Genomic DNA, 19,543 nt, shown 5'->3' with positions numbered 1-19,543 from the left:
TAATAATGAGAGGAGGCGAGTATTTTCCCCCCCTTTCCCACCCGGGGAAGATAGAACTGTTAGTACCATCGCTATGTAAGATAGAACTGTTAGAACTAAACGCTATGTTCTCTCCCTCTATTTCATATCTGTCTCTAAGCTATTATCTGTCTCTAAGCTATTTTCTTCATCGCCTGGGGACAGTAAACTGTTATCTTTTGTGTCTCTCATTTCGCATATGTTGCTAATATCATTGCTGGGTCACTGCCATTATAACAACCAGTAGGAGACCAGAGTCTAACCCATTTCACACTCTCATTTCAGTTTAACTTCATCAGTCTGGAGTTTCAAGAGCCACTTTGGCGAAGTTTCAAGACAACAACTCTCCATGAGGACTGTCTACTGTTGCACGCTCACCCGTTGACGTTGGTTGCAGTTTGATCATGTCACTACTGCCGTTTCTGCTGTTGTGCCTTCCAGATCTCCTTGAAGAACTTTCTCTATGTTACAATATTAACTTTTCTCTGTTACGATGTCGCTTTGAAAGAGGAGGAGGAGCCTATTTTCTGGGAATACCTAACCCTCTTTTGCATTTTGATTGGTTAAAACGTTTTACTTTCTTTACTGCTATGGAGTTTTAGTAAAGAGAGATATGCAAAATACTCGCCTCCTGTCATTATTAAAATTAAGATTATAGGTACACTGACGCTAGCATAATCTTCAATTCTTGATTATTAAAGAGATCAAAAAAGAATGGACAAGCTGGTTCAAGGAGACAAAAGGGCAACTAATACAAATAGACTTTTTAGCATGTGAAAATGGGCATTGTTGGGCTGCAGTATTAGAACCTCAAATCAATTTCCATCAGAGACATATACTTCCATAAACTGACCTAGGGCAGCAGGGTGGGGTAGTGTCCTGTTTTGGTGTTGTATATATTACCATAATATCAGGCATCATTATCATGAAACTGCTTTTCAAAGTAGTCATCTGTTTGCCTTGACAATATGCTATCTCAATCACATCCTTTTGTGATGATGATGCTATCTCAAGCACATTTCTACAGACAGATCTCCAAAATTATACAGACAGTTTGGGGAAAAAAAAAATCAATGATGAAAGAAAGTTTACCAGACATCTTCAGCATCTTCATCACACTCTGCCCCAAATTGACATATGTCGCACGTTGATGTCTCTTTTTGACTGGTTTCTCCTGAGCCTTCATTAGCTAAAATATACAAACAAAAACAGAATATATGAAATGTATAAACAAAATAATTTGCAGCCTAATCAATACAGTAAATGCATTACAATGTTTATTGCAAATGTATAGTAATATTAGACCAGGAGATTAATCGCAAAAGGACAGGGGGAAATATATTGTCTGGGATGACATGAGAGGAGAACATTTAAATGGAAATAGTTTAAACTGCCTTTGGTGGTCTTTTGAAATAAATCATACTTTTTGACAATATCCCAGAATTTAAGATTACAAACCAACAACGTTACCTAAAACCTGCATGTATGATATGTCAGTCTCTATTTCATCTACTAGCTACGAGTGACAGTTTTATTTAGTATCAGGTTTATTTAACCATCATTCATAGAGATTTAAATTAGAGAGAGGGAGACATTCTCTTATAAATGCACTTAGAGATTTTCCACAGCATGATTTCCTTTGTTCTAAAGATTTCTGATAAGATGGAACAAAACTTACGCAAGCCTTTCCCAATATTTGACATAAAAAACTATATAAAAAAAAAAAGCCTGTCTAATTGGCTTCTTTAAATGAATCAAGTTAATCTGTTAAGAAAAAAAAGATTTTGTTTCTCTCTGAATTAATTACAAAGAGTATTCCTACGAGGGCTTAGAATGCAAAAAGAATCCGTCAGTCAAGCCCTGACCTTATGAGAGAGGCCAATACATGGAGTTAAGACGAAGAATCTGTTCTTGCAAAGCTTTGTTCTATGTTCAATAGAATTAGGTATACAAAATCAAAGGAAATCAATATACTTTCAGTGCTTATTTTTGATTATTTACAGATTAAAAAGTTACTCCAAGCATCATAACCACTACACCCTCTATAGTTATTATGATGCCATGAGTATCACAGCCTCATAGCCCAGTAAACTATTAAAGCGTTTAGCAAAGGATTGCCCTCTTACCTGGGTCTGGTCAGGTTCCTGTTCTGATCTGAAGCAGGACTTATGACATTTGGCTTTTGCAGCACTGCAGAAACCCGAGGCCATCCTGCCAGGCATTTATTGGCTTCAACCAATTCTGTGCATGGGAAGTTGCACAGCCTGTTCCAGTTGGCTGATTATACCCAGTGAAACTGTCAGAGGTGGAGTTACACCCACTCCCTCCCCTCCCCCCCCCCCCCCCCCCTCCCCCCCCGGCAGCAGAGAGGTTAATCTCTGTATGTGCAGTGTTTCAAACTGGAAGAAAAGGCCCAAGAAATTAATCTGTCAAAATCTGAAAACTGGAAGAGATATCTTTTGATCCAGTATCATTATAAAATTCAACTAAAAGTGGTTATTGATGTACTAAAGAATCCAAGGTGAGCACAAGTTGGGCTTTAAAACTCTGTGTGTGCTACACCAAAATTCCTAAAAAAAAAAAAATATATCAAAAGTTTTGAGTAAAATTGCCAAATGAAAAGAGTAATTACTCTAGATTTATTTTATAACAATATAAACTTTAGGTTCCTCTGATAGATATTAAATGTAGTGATCAAACACACAAAATGTTTAAACTTAAGCTTTCAAATGGTATTGCACTCCCTGCAATGTGTGACCTACTACTATCAAAAATAGATTTATCTTGATATGCCACACCTGTGAGGTGGATGGATTATCTCTGCAAAGGAGAAGTGAGCACTAACACAGATTTAGACAGATTTGTGAACAATATTTAAAAGAAATGGGCTTTTGTGTACATAGAAAAAGTCTTAGATCTTTGAGTTCAGCTTAGTTTATAAAAAAAAGTTTAGAATTTTGTTCAGTGTATATATACAGGTGATACTCAAAAAATTAGAATATCGTGCAAAAGTTCATTTATTTCATTAATGCCACGTAAAAGGAGAAACGAATATAGGAGATAGACGCATTACATGCAAAGCAAGATAGTTCAAGCCGTGATTTGTCATAAGTGCGATGATTATGGCTTACAGCTCATGAAAACCCCAAATCCACAATCTCAGTAAATTAGAATATTGTGAAAAGGTGCAATATTCTAGGCTCACAGTGTCCCACTCTAATCAGCTAAGTAAGCCATAACACCTGCAAAGGGTTTCTGAGCCTTTAAATGGTCTCTCAGTCTGGTTCAGTAGGAATCACAATCATGGGAAAGACTGCTGACCTGACAGTTGTGCAGAAAACCATCACTGGCACCCTCCATAAGGAGGAAAAACCTCAAAAGGTAATTGTGAAGGAAGTTGGATGTTTTCAAAGTGCTGTACCAAAGCACATTAATAGAAAGTTATGTGGAAGGGAAAAGTGTGGAAGAAAAAGGTGCACAAGTAGCAGGGATGACCGCAGCCTGGAGTGGATTGTCAGGAAAAGGCTATTCAAAAGTGTTGGGGACTTTCACAAGGAGTGGACCGAGGCTGGAGTCAGTACATTGAGAGCCACCACACACAGATGGATCCTGGACACGGGCTTCAGATGTTGTATTCCTCTTGTCAAGCCGCTTCTGAACAACAAACAACATCAGAAGCGTCTTACCTGGGCTAAAGAAAAACAGACCTCCTCTGTTGCTCAATGGTCCAAAGTCCTCTTTTCATATGAGAGCAACTTTTGCATCTCATTTGGAAACCAAGGACCCAGAGTCTGGAGGAAGAATGGAGAGGCACACACTGCAAGATGCTTGAAGTCCAGTGTGAAGTTTCCACAGTCTGTGTTGATTTGGGGAGCCATGTCATCTGCTGGTGTTGGTTCACTGTGCTTCATTAAGTCCAGGGTCAACGCAGCCGTCTACCAGGAGATTTTGGAGCACTTCATGCTTCCGTCCGCAGACAAGCTTTATGGGGATGCTGACTTCATTTTCCAGCTGCCCACACTGCCAAAAGCACCAAAGCCTGGTTCAATGACCGTGGGATTACTGTGCTTGATTGGCCAGCAAACTCACCTGACCTGAACCCCATAAAGAATCTATGTGGCGTTGCCAAGAGAAAGATGAGAGACATGAGACCGAACAATGCACAAGAGCTGAAGGTCGCTTTTGAAGCATCCTGGTCTTCCATAACACCTTAGCAGTGCCACAGGCTGATAGCTTCCAATTGCTGCAAAAGGGGCCCAAACCAAGTACTGAGTCCATATGCAAGCTTATACTTTTCAGAGGTCCGATATTGTTCTATGTACACTCCTAGTTTTATGGATTGCATGTAATATTCTAAGTTATTAAGATTGTGGATTTGGGGTTGTCATGAGCTGTAAGCCTTAATCATTGCATTTATGACAAATCACAGCTTGAACTATTATGCTTTGCATGTAATGCGTCTATCTCATATATTAGTTTCCCCTTTTACGTTGCATTACTGAAATAAATGAACTTTTTTGCACGATATTCTAATTTTTCGAGTATCACCTGTGTGTAATTCAACAAATACTGTTGCATGACACATGATGTTTACATTTCTGTTCATTTTGTTATTTACAAATAGGCATAGCATAGGAAAAGTCTCCTTGGAAATGTGAAATAACAGATACACTACTCCGATGGCGCCATAAATAACAATATTTAAATTATATCTTACTCCTCTAGTGTCCGCATCAACTTTAAGAATGCTTTTCATCTTGTTTGCTAGTCAAATTGAGCTTGTGTCTTCGTAGTCTTGTCAGTTTTATTGACAAGAAGATAGCACACAAAAATTATTGCAACATGTACACGATTAAGTAATAGATTTACTAAAGATAAGATTTTAAAATTGATTTCTTGTTTTGAGTAATTATTAGAGTTTTTCCACTGCATTTATAAAAGCAGGCACATCAATATATATATATATATATATATATATATATATATATATATATATATATATATATATATATATATATATAGGTAATACATACATATAGATATGTCAACCATTCAGTTTGTATCATACATTTTACATTAGAGTGCATCATTTTATTTTAAACTGAGTAGACTAAAAGATCTTATGGAGGTATCTGTGTGTAGTGATCCTGTAGGTATAACCATGCAATGTGAAAAGAGCTGTTTTTAATATTTTTATTCCAAACTAACAAGGTTGTGGGTACCCTGTTATTAGGCATAGGAATGCTAAAAAGTTAAAGTTATAGTGTCATGGTAGTGGTTCAGGTCCCCGGATCCCAACTGAAAGGAGTAAAAAAGGTAGTTTACTACCTACATTGCACTGGTCTCTGCACTGCCTTTCTACCTCCTTGTCTGAGATCATAAAGATTGATGATCTCAGCCAATACAATACTTTTCCATAGTAAGGCTAGGGAGGCTAGTGAGCATACAGGACAAAACACTGCGCCATGCCAATCAGATGGTCTCTATGTTAGCAATGTTTAGTGTCAGAAGTGCCTCTAGTGGGTATTTTGTCAGAAGTGCCTCTAATGGTTATCTGAGGTACAGTCACTAGGTTCATGTAAAACCTGCAATGAAAAGAATTTGCAGTTCTGCAGAACTTCAATGTTTTTACTTGGAGGGATGAAGCGGGAGATGGCATGACATAAAGATAAAGCATTCTGGGTGCCTTTAGTGTACCTTTTAAGCACTATAGCTAGTGAGAATATATTGTGTTTTCTTTTGTTTCTGTATTTGTCTATCACCTAAAAGTAATTTAGTTGCATATTTAAAAATTATTATATGTGACTTTTTAAAAATATAAATAAAATACAACCGGATAAATAAAACAATGTATGCTTTTAGGTTATAGACAATTACAGAAACAAAACAAAACACAATAGATTCTAATTCATTTGAAACTCATTTAAATATTCGTCATCAAAGGCTTACCTAAAATGCACATTTGGTAAGATTTTAACATATTAAAGAACATAATCTAAAATAAAATCTCTAAAATTCTAATCATTGACTACAAATGTACAGTAATAAGACGTCACACTGACATTACATTTGTGTTTACAGAGACAGGCAATAATAGATGTTCCTTAATAGTTGCAATATTTACGTGCTGTAGAAAAATATCAAAAGCTGGAGCCCAATCATTGCTGTGCTTTCAATCTGCTCTCTTTTTAAGTTAAAGCAGCTCAGTGGGTCAGTTGACAAAAACATAGAAAGACAAATAAAACCATTTTTATGAAGAGGTTTGGACATTCTCTGAAATAGATGCTCTGAAAATAATGATTGTACAAGACTACATGACATTTGTACTTGGGGAAAAAATAGTTCTTTCACTGGAGACACACAATGTAACTGATTACATCTGAGTGTTCAATAAGATTAAAGTTCCAAGATGAGCAACCATACTTATACCAGAACAGCAGGAATTGTTTACTTTTGTTTGTTGCCTGCATGTCTGCAGCGATGACCAGTCTGAGGTTTAACCCCCCCTCCCATATTTTATTTCTACATTTCCAGCTTTGGAGATGAGAGCCTTGATGAACACAAGTAATCATTTGCTTGAAATTTCCCAAGTCTACAGGAGACTGATGCACAAGATGTTCATTTTAAAACATCATTTCATCAACTGGTGCTTTGACAGATTTTAATAAGTACATTCCCAAGCTCCAGACATGATGAAACTTGCATATTATCTATCTATCTATCTATCTATCTATCTATCTATCTATCTCTCATTATTGATGCACATGGGGAGCATGTGCTAGCCCTTCTGGTCCAATCACAACAGAAGAGCTACTGTAGCTCATATTGCTAAAATAAATGTGCTGCGTATGGTGTTCTGTAGCCGCAGACTGGTTAGAGTACCCATGATGGCCCCTGCCTTCAGTAGGGATGTGAGCATCACAACTAGAAACATAGAAGCATAGAATGTGACGGCAGATAAGAACCATTCGGCCCATCTAGTCTGCCCAATTTTCTAAATACTTTCATTAGTCCCTGGCATTATCTTATAGTTAGGATAGCCTTATGCCTATCCCACGCATGCTTAAACTCCTTTACTGTGTTAACCTCTACCACTTCAGCTGGAAGGCTATTCCATGCATCCACTACCCTCTCAGTAAAGTAATACTTCCTGATATTATTTTTAAACCTTTGTCCTTCTAATTTTAGACTATGTCCTCTGGTTGTGGTAGTTTTTTTTCTTTTAAATATAGTCTCCTCCTTTACTGTGTTGATTCCCTTTATGTATTTAAATGTTTCTATCATATCCCCCCTGTCTCGTCTTTCCTCCAAGCTATACATGTTAAGATCCTTTAACCTTTCCTGGTAAGTTTTATCCTGCAATCCATGAACCAGTTTAGTAGCCCTTCTTTGAACTCTCTCTAAGGTATCAATATCCTTCTGAAGATATGGTCTCCAGTACTGTGTACAGTACTCCAAGTGAGGTCTCACCAGTGTTCTGTACAATGGCATGAGCACTTCCCTCTTTCTACTGCTAATACCTCTCCCTATACAACCAAGCATTCTGCTAGCATTTCCTGCTGCTCTATTACATTGTCTGCCTACCTTTAAGTCCTCAGAAATAATCACCCCTAAATCCCTTTCCTCAGATGTTGAGGTTAGGACTCTATCAAATATTCTATACTCTGCCCTTGGGTTTTTACGTCCAAGATGCATTATCTTGCACTTATCCACATTAAATGTCAGTTGCCACAACTCTGACCATTTTTCTAGTTTACCTAAATCATTTGCCATTTGGCTTATCCCTCCTGGAACATCAACCCTGTTACATATCTTAGTATCATCCGCAAAAAGACACTATCCGCAAACTAGGCCATGGAGCAACAGAAGAGGGTTCCCTGGTCTGATCAATCAAGTTTTTTTTGTTTTTTTTTTTATATATCAAGTGGATGGTCAACAGATGGCAGCAGGATGCACTATGAAAAGATGGCAGGCTGGTGGAGGCAGTGCTTTGGTCAATATTCTGCTGGGATGTGTTGGGTACCAGCATTCATGTGGATGTTACTTTGACACATACCTAGAGATTGTTACAGACATCATACAACCACTTATGGTAATGGTGCTCCCTGATGGCAGTAACCTCTTTAAGCAGGATAATACACCTTGCCACATTGCAAAAATTGTTCAGGATTGTGTTGAGAAATCTGACAAAGAGTTCAAGGCCTTGGCCTCCAAATTCCCCAGATTTCAATCCAATTGAGCATCTGTGGGATGTGCTGGAACAACAAACCCAGGTAGGCTATACCTCAAAACTTGCAGGACTTAAATGTATTGATGCCAAATAGCACATAAAACATTCTGAGTACTTGTGGAGTCCATACCTCAATGTATCAAATCATTTTGGCAGCATGAGGGGGACCTTTACAACATTATGTATTAACTGGTATTAATACCGTGACTGATTAGTGTATTAATAACAAAGCATCTACCAGGAAAGGTACATTCAGATTACTCTGGTTTTCAAGTACATACTGGGGATGTAACCCAACCATCCAGGGTTCAACAGATTCTACAGATGATGCATTATCCCATTGAGCTATCTCATCTCAAGAAGACAACACACAAAAATTGTTGTAACGCGTACAATATTAAGTGATATATTTACTAAAGATAAGATTTCAAAATGGGTTTCTTGGTTTGAGTAATTATTAGAGTTTTTCACTGCATTTACAAAAGCAGTCACATCAAAATTGTCTAAAATGTTATGCATACAATAAAATATATATATATATATATATATGTGTGTGTGTGTGTGTGTGTGTATGTGTATGTATATATATATATATATATATATATATAAATATATGTGTGTGTGTATATATATATATGTACAATAAAAAAAAATGGAAAGGGGTGTCAGGTATAAACATACCATAACAGGATAATTGATTTTATCTATTTTGTATGCATTAAATATTTAAAGAATCATTGGTAATTTTCTGAAACATTTCTGAAGCCCTAGCTTCCCTTTTGTGGAACTGACAAGCACATGCACTGGTTATCTGAATCTTACCAATGTAATCTATCCAATTCTGTGTACTGCTACATTTTTATCTAGTATATTGAGTGATGTTTCTGTTCATCCGGAAATGTGCTCTTGGATATGTTAAAATAATCTTAAACTTCAAAGATTTGTTATGCCAATGTCACATTCATTGTAACATTTGGGCAGAATATGAATCACAAATTTTGACTATTTAAAATTGATTATGGTTATTTTCATCATGGGTTTCTGTTTAATTGGGCAATGACAAGTTTACCTGTGCTTTTTATACACATGTATTTTCTGTGGTGAATTTTTCAAGCCTTGTTTTCCTTGCCACTATTAAAGATATTAGGTTTGTTCTGTGCAACATCTTTGATATAGCTATAACCAGGGTCGGATTAACATAGGGCCTGATGGAGCTGCAGCTCCAGGCCCATCCAATGAAATAGGTCCATTGATTAAAAAAAAAAAAAAAGAAATGTTATTTTTTTATTTTTTTTACTACTCCACATGCTCTTGCTTAAGTATGCTTAAGTATGGAAACTTAAGAAGGACTGGCTGACATTTAAATTAGTTAAGGTAAAGCTGACTTTGCGCATTATGCAAATGGTCGTTACTTCAGTCTCTCTAACATTGTGGCATGCTCCCTTTCTTCTACACTTACTACATACACCTTCTCTCTGTCTCAGACTATATACCAGGAGCTTCTGCCTGCTAATAAGAAGGTAAGGAAAGGAGCGGACAAGTGAGTGCTAGGGGACAGTCTTTAAAAAAAGCGTGAAGCGAGCCCATCAATAGACACGTTTATGCCTATCTCAGGCAGCGGTCTGCAAAATATGCACTAAGCTGGCCAGCCTGACTGGCAGGCAGCTTGACATGCATTCATGCCAGGCTTTCCATCTAATTCTTTGGGCAGACATTCCCTCTTTTTGGGCATGTTCACCCCGGTTCTGGTTACGTGATTTGCGTCACCAGACTCCCATCGGCATCCTGCTTCACTGGACACTGCTGTTAGGGGGCATGGGTTTCCTTGAAAGATGAAAGTGAGATATTAGCATAAGGTATGTGTTTTCTGATAGCTATATCCTGTTAGTTTCCCTCCAGCCCCACCTCCACCAGATACATGACGCTTGTGAGCTAAAACTGTTTTAGTGTTTTCGGTAGATAAGATTCAATAATTAGGCCCATCATAATTGTCTGCACCAGGCCCAATGGGCTCTTAATCTGGCCCTGGCTAAAAACCCAATGCGCACCTTATTCAGATTTGTAGGAATTTGTAGGATTAAGTTATAGACATCTCATCAATATTTTTTGGACTGATTTGTTGGGGTCATGTTGCATTTTGCGTGCAAGACACCAGATTATCCTCATCATGGCACATTGTTTGTAAACTCTCAAATCTTTTGCATGCATATTTGCGTTTACTCATTTGATCATTTAAGTAACAATTTCTGCTAACATTTCAGATTAGATATTTCTTAAAGACATATTTGTATAACAGTATTTTTAGTATTTGTTAATTCTATCAAAGTTCACACATGTGACATGGATTTAACACCTCCAATTGGTGTTCAGCTACATTTTCAAGAACATTCATACCCTTGTGTATAACAGACCACTAAAGTCACCCACACCACCTTTCTTGTCCTTGTAACCCCGCAATGTAAAACATTGCAGGGTTAAATCTTGCTCTAGTTGATGCCATACTGAAAGTCACTAGAGGCACTCCCGTGGCACTGACAGAGTAAAACTTGGTCATGTGACACAGAAAACTACATTGGAGTACATTCAATGCTTTTCTATAGGTAAGTTTGGATGTGCGTCCAGCAATTGCCTTGCATGTGCATTGGGTCCCCAATGCTCTTCAACGAAGAACATTGGATTGGACATTGGCATAAATAGCTATGCGACCTCCACTCTGTTACAGGAGGCAAGGAGCCTCAGTGCTGCAAAAAGGTGAGTATTTAATATTTCATATGGCAAAAGGTGGAGAGGGGACTTGTTTTTAATAGTGTTAGAAATACAGGTTTGTTATCATAAAACATGAGTGTTCCGTTAAGCAGGCTTTTTTGTCAAGTAAGAAAATTAAAAGCATGCTCTCATGTTTACATTCTTCTGACCTTAGCAGTGACAATATCTGATGGGGTACATCATCTGTGTGAACAAATTGAACACACTTAGGGGAAATGTCCTTTTCTATTCCAGCATGACTGTGTCTCAGTTCACAAAGCAAGGTCCATGAAGACATGGTTGGATGAGTTTGGTATGAAAGAACTTGACTGGGCCCACATAGAACCCTGATCTCAACCAGATTGAAATCCTATGGGATGAACTGGAACAGAGATTGTGAGCCAGGCCTTCTCACCCAACAGCATTGCCTAACCTCACAAATGCTCTACTGGATGAAAGACCAAAAATTCCAACAAAAATACTCCAACATCTTGTGGAAAACCTTCCCAGAAATACAGTTGTAATCAAATGTATTAAATCCCATTGGAAATCTGGCTTTTTGTCAAAATTTACAGACTTTCAGCTGTTTGCAATGAACAAATCAAACAAAAGCAATTGGAATAGCTCAACACAATGAATCCTTTCAACTTGTTTCCCAAAATTCAACAGAAAATGCAACTTATAATGAATTATCTGTTGCCTAGTTTGTGATTTATTATTATTCCAAAGTCCTTTTTATTTAATGTTATGCCTAACTCAACCCCAATTAATATATAAGTAGCTTTTGAGTTCCTTATTTGAAAATTGATGACTTAATATGTATCTGTTTGGAATCTCATCTGCCACTTGTCTGCCAGTCCTTCAATTAATCCAAATGCCTCTGTAGAAAAGTTATATCATGTCCAGAGTGTATTTTCTTATCTAGTTTTGTGTAATCCGACAAATTACTTTCAATGCCCACTATAAGATAATTTATAAACAAAGTAAAGACAAGTAGGCACAAGACAGAACCCTGGACAGTAAACGTATCACTTGTATCCAATTTGAAATTTTTCCATTTACAACTGCTCTCTGCATTCTATCTTAAAGCCAGTGTTCTATCCAAAAACACAATTTTATTAAAGACACGGAGTCTCATATTATGCATAACTCTTTCTTTATTCCCTCAGCAGCAAAGATAGAAGACTATAAATATTATCAAAATGAAAGAAAAACTGTATAGGTACACAGGCAACCAATCACATAACAGAGGAAGTGACTATAAAAGGCCTGTGTCTCCCACAATCCTCCTCTTTCTTTGCTGCTCCCTCAGACCAGCTAAGTATCTTGCTGCTCTTATGGTTGTTTGTTCTAGATTTTACATTGTTATTATTATTGTTTTTCTGCATGTTATCCTTTTACTTGCTGTGATTAACTGTGTTTGCACTGTTCTGTGGTGTGCCTAGCAGGGTTCCCCCTTTTTATTTACTTGTTCCTCACCGGGGAGCTTTCCTCCCTTGCTCACCTGCTGTTAGCTGCCCTTTCTGGGTACTCACGCGCGGTCCTTGGGCGGCGGATTACCGCGGCTTTCTCAGCCGACTGCGGCTCTCTCTCCTCACTCTCGCGAGCTGCCCGCGTGGGTGAGATGCACGTGCCCCTTCCCCCAGGTGTGTACTGGCCGCGAGCAGTATCTGTCGGCTACCACGTGCGGCGGCCATCTTGGAGGCAGATCTTGCTCGCGGCTGGTCTCCTTGCTCCCTGCTGCTTGCGGTCAGTCTGCTGCCCGCCCTTGCAGTCCTCTGGATCCCCTGGGCACACCTACAGCCAATTTATCTTTGTTTTCTTCTGCCTGTGGGTTAATCAACCCTGTTTCTGTTTATCATCATCTGGTTACTTCAGGACGTTTTATTTTTTATTTTTTCTATTGCCATTTTGTGAGTATTTTTCCTGCCAATATGCAAGGCAGGGATGAGGGGCCAGAGGGCCTTACTGAGGCTTTTAACCAGGATATTTCTGAGGGTAATGTAGCCTCCCAGGAATTCCAGGTCCTATTAGACGCCACTATGGCATCAGCCTTTGCCTCTGCCATGGGAGCGGTGTCCTCATCGTTTTCCCAGTCACTGCAGAATATGCTTTTACCCTCTATGGCGGCTCCCTCCCTCCTAGGTGATGGGACCCCCCCTGCCGGCCCTCGCCATGCCTGGAGCTCGTAAGGCAAAGGCTGTCCACCCGGCCACGGATTCCGGGGCTCAATCCGAGCCAACAGAGGTTCCTTTTTCCCATCCCGGGGCTTCCAGGATCCGAGAGCTCCTCCCTTCTTCCCAGCTAGAGGAAGATCATGGGGCTCCAGATACCCCCGCGTTGCCACTTCGGGCAAACATCCTTATGGTGAGTACCCATTCTTCCCTTCTCGCTCATGTAAAGGTGGCGGGAAGGTTGGCCTTATTCTACCGGGGGTGGAAAGCTGTGACTTCGGATGCTTGGATACTACAGTCAGTAAGGGGTTATCACCTCGAGTTCATTTCTCTGCCTGTCCAATTTTCTGTCCCCAGGGAATTATCCCTTCCTTTGGAGTAGGACGAGATGATTTCCGCAGAAATCAGAGAGATGTTGTCAAAAGGCGCCATAGAAGAGTTGCCATTTGCCACCCCGGGCTTTACGAGCAACCTCTTCCTGGTGCAAAGAAAGGGAGAGGTGTCCGGCGGGTGATAAATCTCTGGCCCCTAAACGCGTTCCTACGCTACCAACATTTTCAGATGGAGGGCATACATTGCCTCAGAGATCTCCTCCGTCAGTCAGACTGGTTGGCCAAGCTAGATCTGAAGGACGCATATTTTACTGTACCCATCGCGATGGAACACAGAGACTACCTCCACTTCACCTGGCATGGGAGACGGTGGCGTTTTACATGCCTACCATTCGGTCTCTCCTCAGCTCCTTGGTGCTTCACCAAGATCATGAAACCGGTGGTGACCTCCCTTCGTACGCGTGGCGTGCGCCTGAATATTTACCTGGACGACATTCTAATCATGAATCATGTCCCAGTCCAGGGATCAGCTGCAGATCCATGTGGGATGAACGATCAACCTGCTCCAGAACTTGGGATTCATGATCAACTGGGACAAATCAATCCTGACCCCAGCTCAATCGATGGAATTCTTAGGTTTCAAGGTGGATTCCGTTCAACAATTCCTATATCTACTGGAATCCAAGATGAAGGTCATCCAGAAGGAGCTTCAGAGAGCTTTTCGGGTGTCAGATTTGTCCATCAGACAGTTGGCAAGGATTATCGGTCTACTTGCAGCCACCATTCAGGCGATCTTTTCAGGTCCGTTACATTACAGAGCCCTCCAACGGCTCAAAGGGTCGCACCTCCAATCAGGTCATTCTTATGAATCCAGGATACGACTGGACGAGGAATCCAGGGACGAACTGGTATGGTGGTTGGCGCACGTGGAGGCTTGGAACGGAAGGGCCATTTTCGGTTCCATTCCAGACGTGGTGATAGAGTCCGATGCCAGCTTACATGGCTGGGGGGCTCGTTGTGGCAACGCTTCCACAGGAGGCAGATGGTCAGAGATAGAGAGGTCCTTACACATCAACTGTCTGGAACTCTTGGCGGGAGCCTTCGCGATTCGCAGTCTCACCCCAGGTCGGGCGAATTGCTGCGTTCTCCTCAAGATGGACAACGTATCAGCAGTTCGCTATATAAATCACCTGGGAGGTACCAAATTGTCTATACAACAATGTCTCTGTGACGGCAGAGCACATCCCGGGTCTGGACAATTCGGGAGCGGATTGGAATTTGAGACATTTGAGAGACTCGGGAGATTGGCACTTGCACGTTTCGGTGTTTTGCTCTCTAGACAGGTTATGGGGACGGTTCGAGATGGACCTGTTCGCATCCCGCCTGAACACCCAGCTACCGGAGTTTTACAGTTGGAGACCCTTTCCTTCAGGAATGGCCGACGGGCCGCCTGAATGCCTTTCCCCATTCAACATGATTGCTCGCACGATCTCGAAGTTGGTTCGTCACGATTGTTGCCTAACACTGGTCACCCCTCTGTGGAGATCTCAGCCATGGTTCCCACGCCTGATGGAGGTAACGATCGATTGCCCTCGGCTGATCCCGAGTTTCCAAGAACTCCTTCTGGATCCAGATGGGAACTCGCACGGGCTAGTGTTGCAGAACCAATTGCCTCTGATAGCGTGGCTCCTTTCAGGGGACCTTGGGTTGTCCCAAACATTCCGCGAGCAACTCCCCTGCTCCTCGATAATGCATGGGCTCCAGGTACGAGATCAGAATACCGTGCTTCATGGAGTTCATGGTCTAGTTGGTGCATGGAACGGTCAATGGATCCCGCATCTGCCCCTCTCCATCTGATCCTGGAGTTCCTTACGCTCCTGTTCGATTCGGATAAGGCGTACCGCACTATCAACCTTTTCCGCTCAGCTATCTCGGCTGGACATAGTGGTTTGGATGGTTCACCCGTCGGCAGACATCCTTTCGTATGTCGCCTTGCTCGACCACCTAGGACTCGTTTCTCTACCTTTCTGGGATGTCAATGTGATGTTACAGTTTCTATCGTCCTGGTACCCTAACCAGGGACTGACACTTAAGCATTTGTCCTCTAAGCTTGTGATGTTACTCTGTTTGATTTCGTGTAAGAGAGTGTCTGACGTCAGAGCCCTTGATTGGGACGCCATTACTTTTACTCCCGAAGGTGTTTTTTTCAACATATCCAGGAGGACTAAATCGGCTTCCAAGTCGTTTGTGTACCCTAGGTTCTCGGAGAGCCCGGCACTCTGTCCAGTGGATTGTCTAAAGGCTTATTTGGAGGCTACGCAGTCTCTTCGTTCATTAGATTTACATTCATTGTTAATTTCTTTTCGATCGCCTTACCGACCGGTATCGACCCTGACTCTGGCACGTTGGGTACGCTGGCTCTTATCTTCGGCGGGAATAGACACTTCTATCTTCACGCCTCATTTTGTCCGTGGTGCTATGGCTTCAAAAGCTTCTGCAGTCGGCTGTCATCTAGAGGACATTTATGCGAGCAGCGGATTGGTCTCGGGAATCGACCTTCTGTAATTTCTATTTCAGACCTATTGAACACATTGCATCTCAAGTAGTAGCACAGCTTTAAACTTGCATAATATGAGCCTCCGTGTCTTTAATAAAATTCCCAGATTTTACTATTAACATGACGTAAAGTCATGATTTTATTAAAGACACGGAGGTGAGTATTATTCCCACCTACCCTCCCGGTGTGGGGTTACTGAGTGAGATGCTATTGGACTTGTCAGGTATGTTGCAATCTGGTCTATTTAATGTGAAATGCGTACGGTAGCTATGCTTACTCATTGATGTTGGTTGGTTGGATACGATTTATATTAATCATGTTTTTTTATATATTACAGGTTTCAACTTTTCAAGATTTAACAACCGATAGTTTGTTTGGTAAGTCTTCAGTTTGGAGTTTGGTTATTACCATATTTCTCTCTCTCTTTTAGCTTGAAGTTATCGATTTGTTCCTGTTTCCTGTTCTTGCCAAGTGGGATTTCGTTCATGTTCCCTGGTCTTCGGTGTTCACAAGAAAGAGGGGGATTGTGGGAGACACAGGCCTTTTATAGTCACTTCCTCTGTTATGTGATTGGTTGCCTGTGTACCTATACAGTTTTTTCTTTCATTTTGATAATATTTACATTCCTCTATCTTTGCTGCTGAGGGAATAAAGAAAGAGTTATGCATAATACTCGCCTCCGTGTCTTTAATAAAATCATGACTTTACGTCATGTTAATAGTAAAATCTGGGAATTTTTCAAATAAACTTACTGATATCAGTTTGAATAGTAACCTTCTGTGTGAAACTGTATCAAATGCCTTAGCAAAACACAAGTAATGCACTGATCAAGTAAGAAAAAGAAACAAAGAAAAAGAGGAGGAGCAGTAAGACAAAGTAATATTTATACATTTATATAATATATAGTTATTACATCTATAAATACATGCTTATAAATATAGATTGTTGCACCGCTTCTCCTTTTGGTTCCTCCTATCGGTCACTTCTCACTTGATCTATTAAGAAAATAAACATTTTACTGTCCCCTAGCCGTCAATCATCTTTTCTTCCATCAGTCATTTATTTTTTTGGTGGCACAGATGAAAATTATAAATAAAAACACATTTGGGGAATTTGAACTATCACCTGATACCCAAATTGGCCCACCTGGCCCAAATTCGTACGATTTAAAGTTCGTAATCAAATGATTCATTAAGTCTAATAACCTGTATCATATAAGCAGCTTAAAGAAAACATAAACCCTTTAGCTACTATTTTGTATATTAACTAATACTAAATAGATAAATAGACAAGATAAAATAAATAGTAATGGTTTTAGGACTGTGATAATTAAAGGAACACTCCAAGCATCACACCCACTACAACACAAGCATCATAAACATCTGCATTGCCAAGGTTAGCCATCACTGTTTCAGCCTCAGCCTCAGCTTGTTTATATAAATGTTTATTTGCTTAATCAGACAAAATAGTAGAATCAATTGTGATTAATATTAAATAGGGATGTGCATGGGCAAAACATTTGGTTTGGTTCGGCATTTCCGAAATTCAGGACTTTGGCAATTCGGGACTTCGGTAATTCCCTAACCCTAATTCTACCCCAAACCCTAACCCTACGCCTAACCCTAACTCCTAACCCTAACCACCAAAACCACTTACACATCTAGGGTTAGGGTTAGGGGTAGGGTTAGGGTAGGGTTAGGCTTAGTGGTAAGATTAGGGTTAGGGGTAGGGGTAGGGTTAGATTCCTGTAATTATCCCTGTAATTTTCCCTCCCTCTCTTGTTTTGCCACTTTTCAGAAATACAAAACAGGCATCAACCATATGGGTTGGGTTTAATTTAAAGCAAGCAAGGCACCATATAGAGATAAATGGGAAAATTCCAATGCATCAGAGATTGCTTTTTCTCTTGGGTAGAGAGAACATGTCAGGCATTTCAATCGTAGGCTTACATTGTGTGTAGGACTAGTTTGATATGCTAATTTGAGAATATAACATATCCTTGACACTTGACAAGTGTAATTGACTGAGTGGCCAATCTGGTAAACTTTTTGCTATTACAGTTACAGTGTGTGTCTCTCAATCCGCTGTTCTTGGTATATTAGCTGATTTCTAAGGTCTGACTAATTATATGTGTATACCTTGCACACTGGGATGCTTGCTCAAAGGGATATTGTTATACATTGACTTAAACCCTGTTTAGAAATTCTATGCAGACTATACATAGAGCAAAATCTAAAAGAAGCTGGAACAATCAACTGGGGTTTACTATATCTCATGCAGGGATAAACTGAATCACGTTTCAAAAACTAGCGTAGGACCTTAAGCCAAGGTGAATATGATCACCATCAGGAAGTGATGTTGAGATGCAGTGGTAGGTGTATTTGTATGGGCCAATGGTTCTCCAGGCAATCCTTTCATCACATTCAGTATGAACACAATCATAGTACAATATCTTAAATCAATCAAACCGGTCATTGTCAAAACAGCCACAATCAATTTCATTTCAATAACAAAAAAGAAAACATAGAGCAAACTATTAATCATTTAATTTGCAACTTTTTATAGTGTGCCATTTTAAAATACTCTGTTTATTTAAATGATTATGAAAAACTTGGTATTGCTAACATTTACTATCCTTTGACATGATATGTGTTTCCCCATTGGACTTTGATGGATATTTTTATTGCAACATATTTCATATTAAAGTTCATTGAACCTATCTGACATCCTATGTGATATAAGGTATTGTGAGATATGTTAGGTAAATCTGACCATGTAATTTGCATTTCAGTTTTTGAAAGGTTACATCTTTTATTCTTGGTGCCTGGAGCAGTGTTCATATATGCAACTGTTCTATAAATATGAATTTATGCTAAAATATCAGCACAAACAAATATACTTTAAATGATCTTGTGTAATATTCAAAAACTACTAAGGATTAATTTGTATTCTTAACCCCTTTACTACCAAGTGATTTGCAGAAAAACCACCCCCCGGGATCCACGTCCATGTTTACATTTATTTTTTGTTTCAGTATACCTAAATAGTGCATTATTTAATGGAAACAAAACCAAAAATGTTGCTGGACAGAAAAACGTTTAAAAATTATATTTTACTAATTAATGAGGTTAAAGATAGGAAAATTTGTAACATACTTTTTTCCCCACATAGTCTGCAACTATCTCACTTAAATATTGTCACCGAGTGATGTGACATGGTGACTGTGTGTGTGGGGGGCGAGGGGGTGATGTGACATGGTGGCTTAGTGTGTGTCTGGAGTTAGAGGCGCTGTGGCATGATGACTGGGTGATGGAGGGGAGAACGGGTAATGTGCAGGGAGATTTGTACATCTTTCTGCTGGAACGTGCTGTGCGGGGAGGTGCGGGGGAACTCAACAGAGCCGGCACATGACAATCATGTGTACATGAGTGCTGTATAGAAGAAGTTAATAAATAAGTATTAGTGCATAAATAATCAGTGTGCAATA

At 39.9% G+C, this 19,543-nt stretch overlaps 1 protein-coding gene across 1 annotated transcript in view; it reads right to left on the bottom strand.

Annotated features, from left to right (window-relative positions):
- Positions 1 to 19,543, bottom strand: part of TMEFF2 (transmembrane protein with EGF like and two follistatin like domains 2) — a 662,476-nt gene that overhangs the window by 329,333 nt on the left and 313,600 nt on the right. Inside the window, exon 5 of the mRNA XM_063430171.1 lies at positions 1,111 to 1,207. Within this exon, the coding sequence (XP_063286241.1) occupies positions 1,111 to 1,207 (97 nt within the window). The remainder of the gene's footprint in view (positions 1 to 1,110; positions 1,208 to 19,543) is intronic.

Source organism: Pelobates fuscus, chromosome 8 (assembly GCF_036172605.1).
Source record: "Pelobates fuscus isolate aPelFus1 chromosome 8, aPelFus1.pri, whole genome shotgun sequence".
Lineage (NCBI taxonomy): Eukaryota > Metazoa > Chordata > Amphibia > Anura > Pelobatidae > Pelobates > Pelobates fuscus.
The sequence above is the reverse complement of the archived record's forward strand: the minus strand, read 5'-3'. Positions and strand labels throughout refer to the sequence as shown.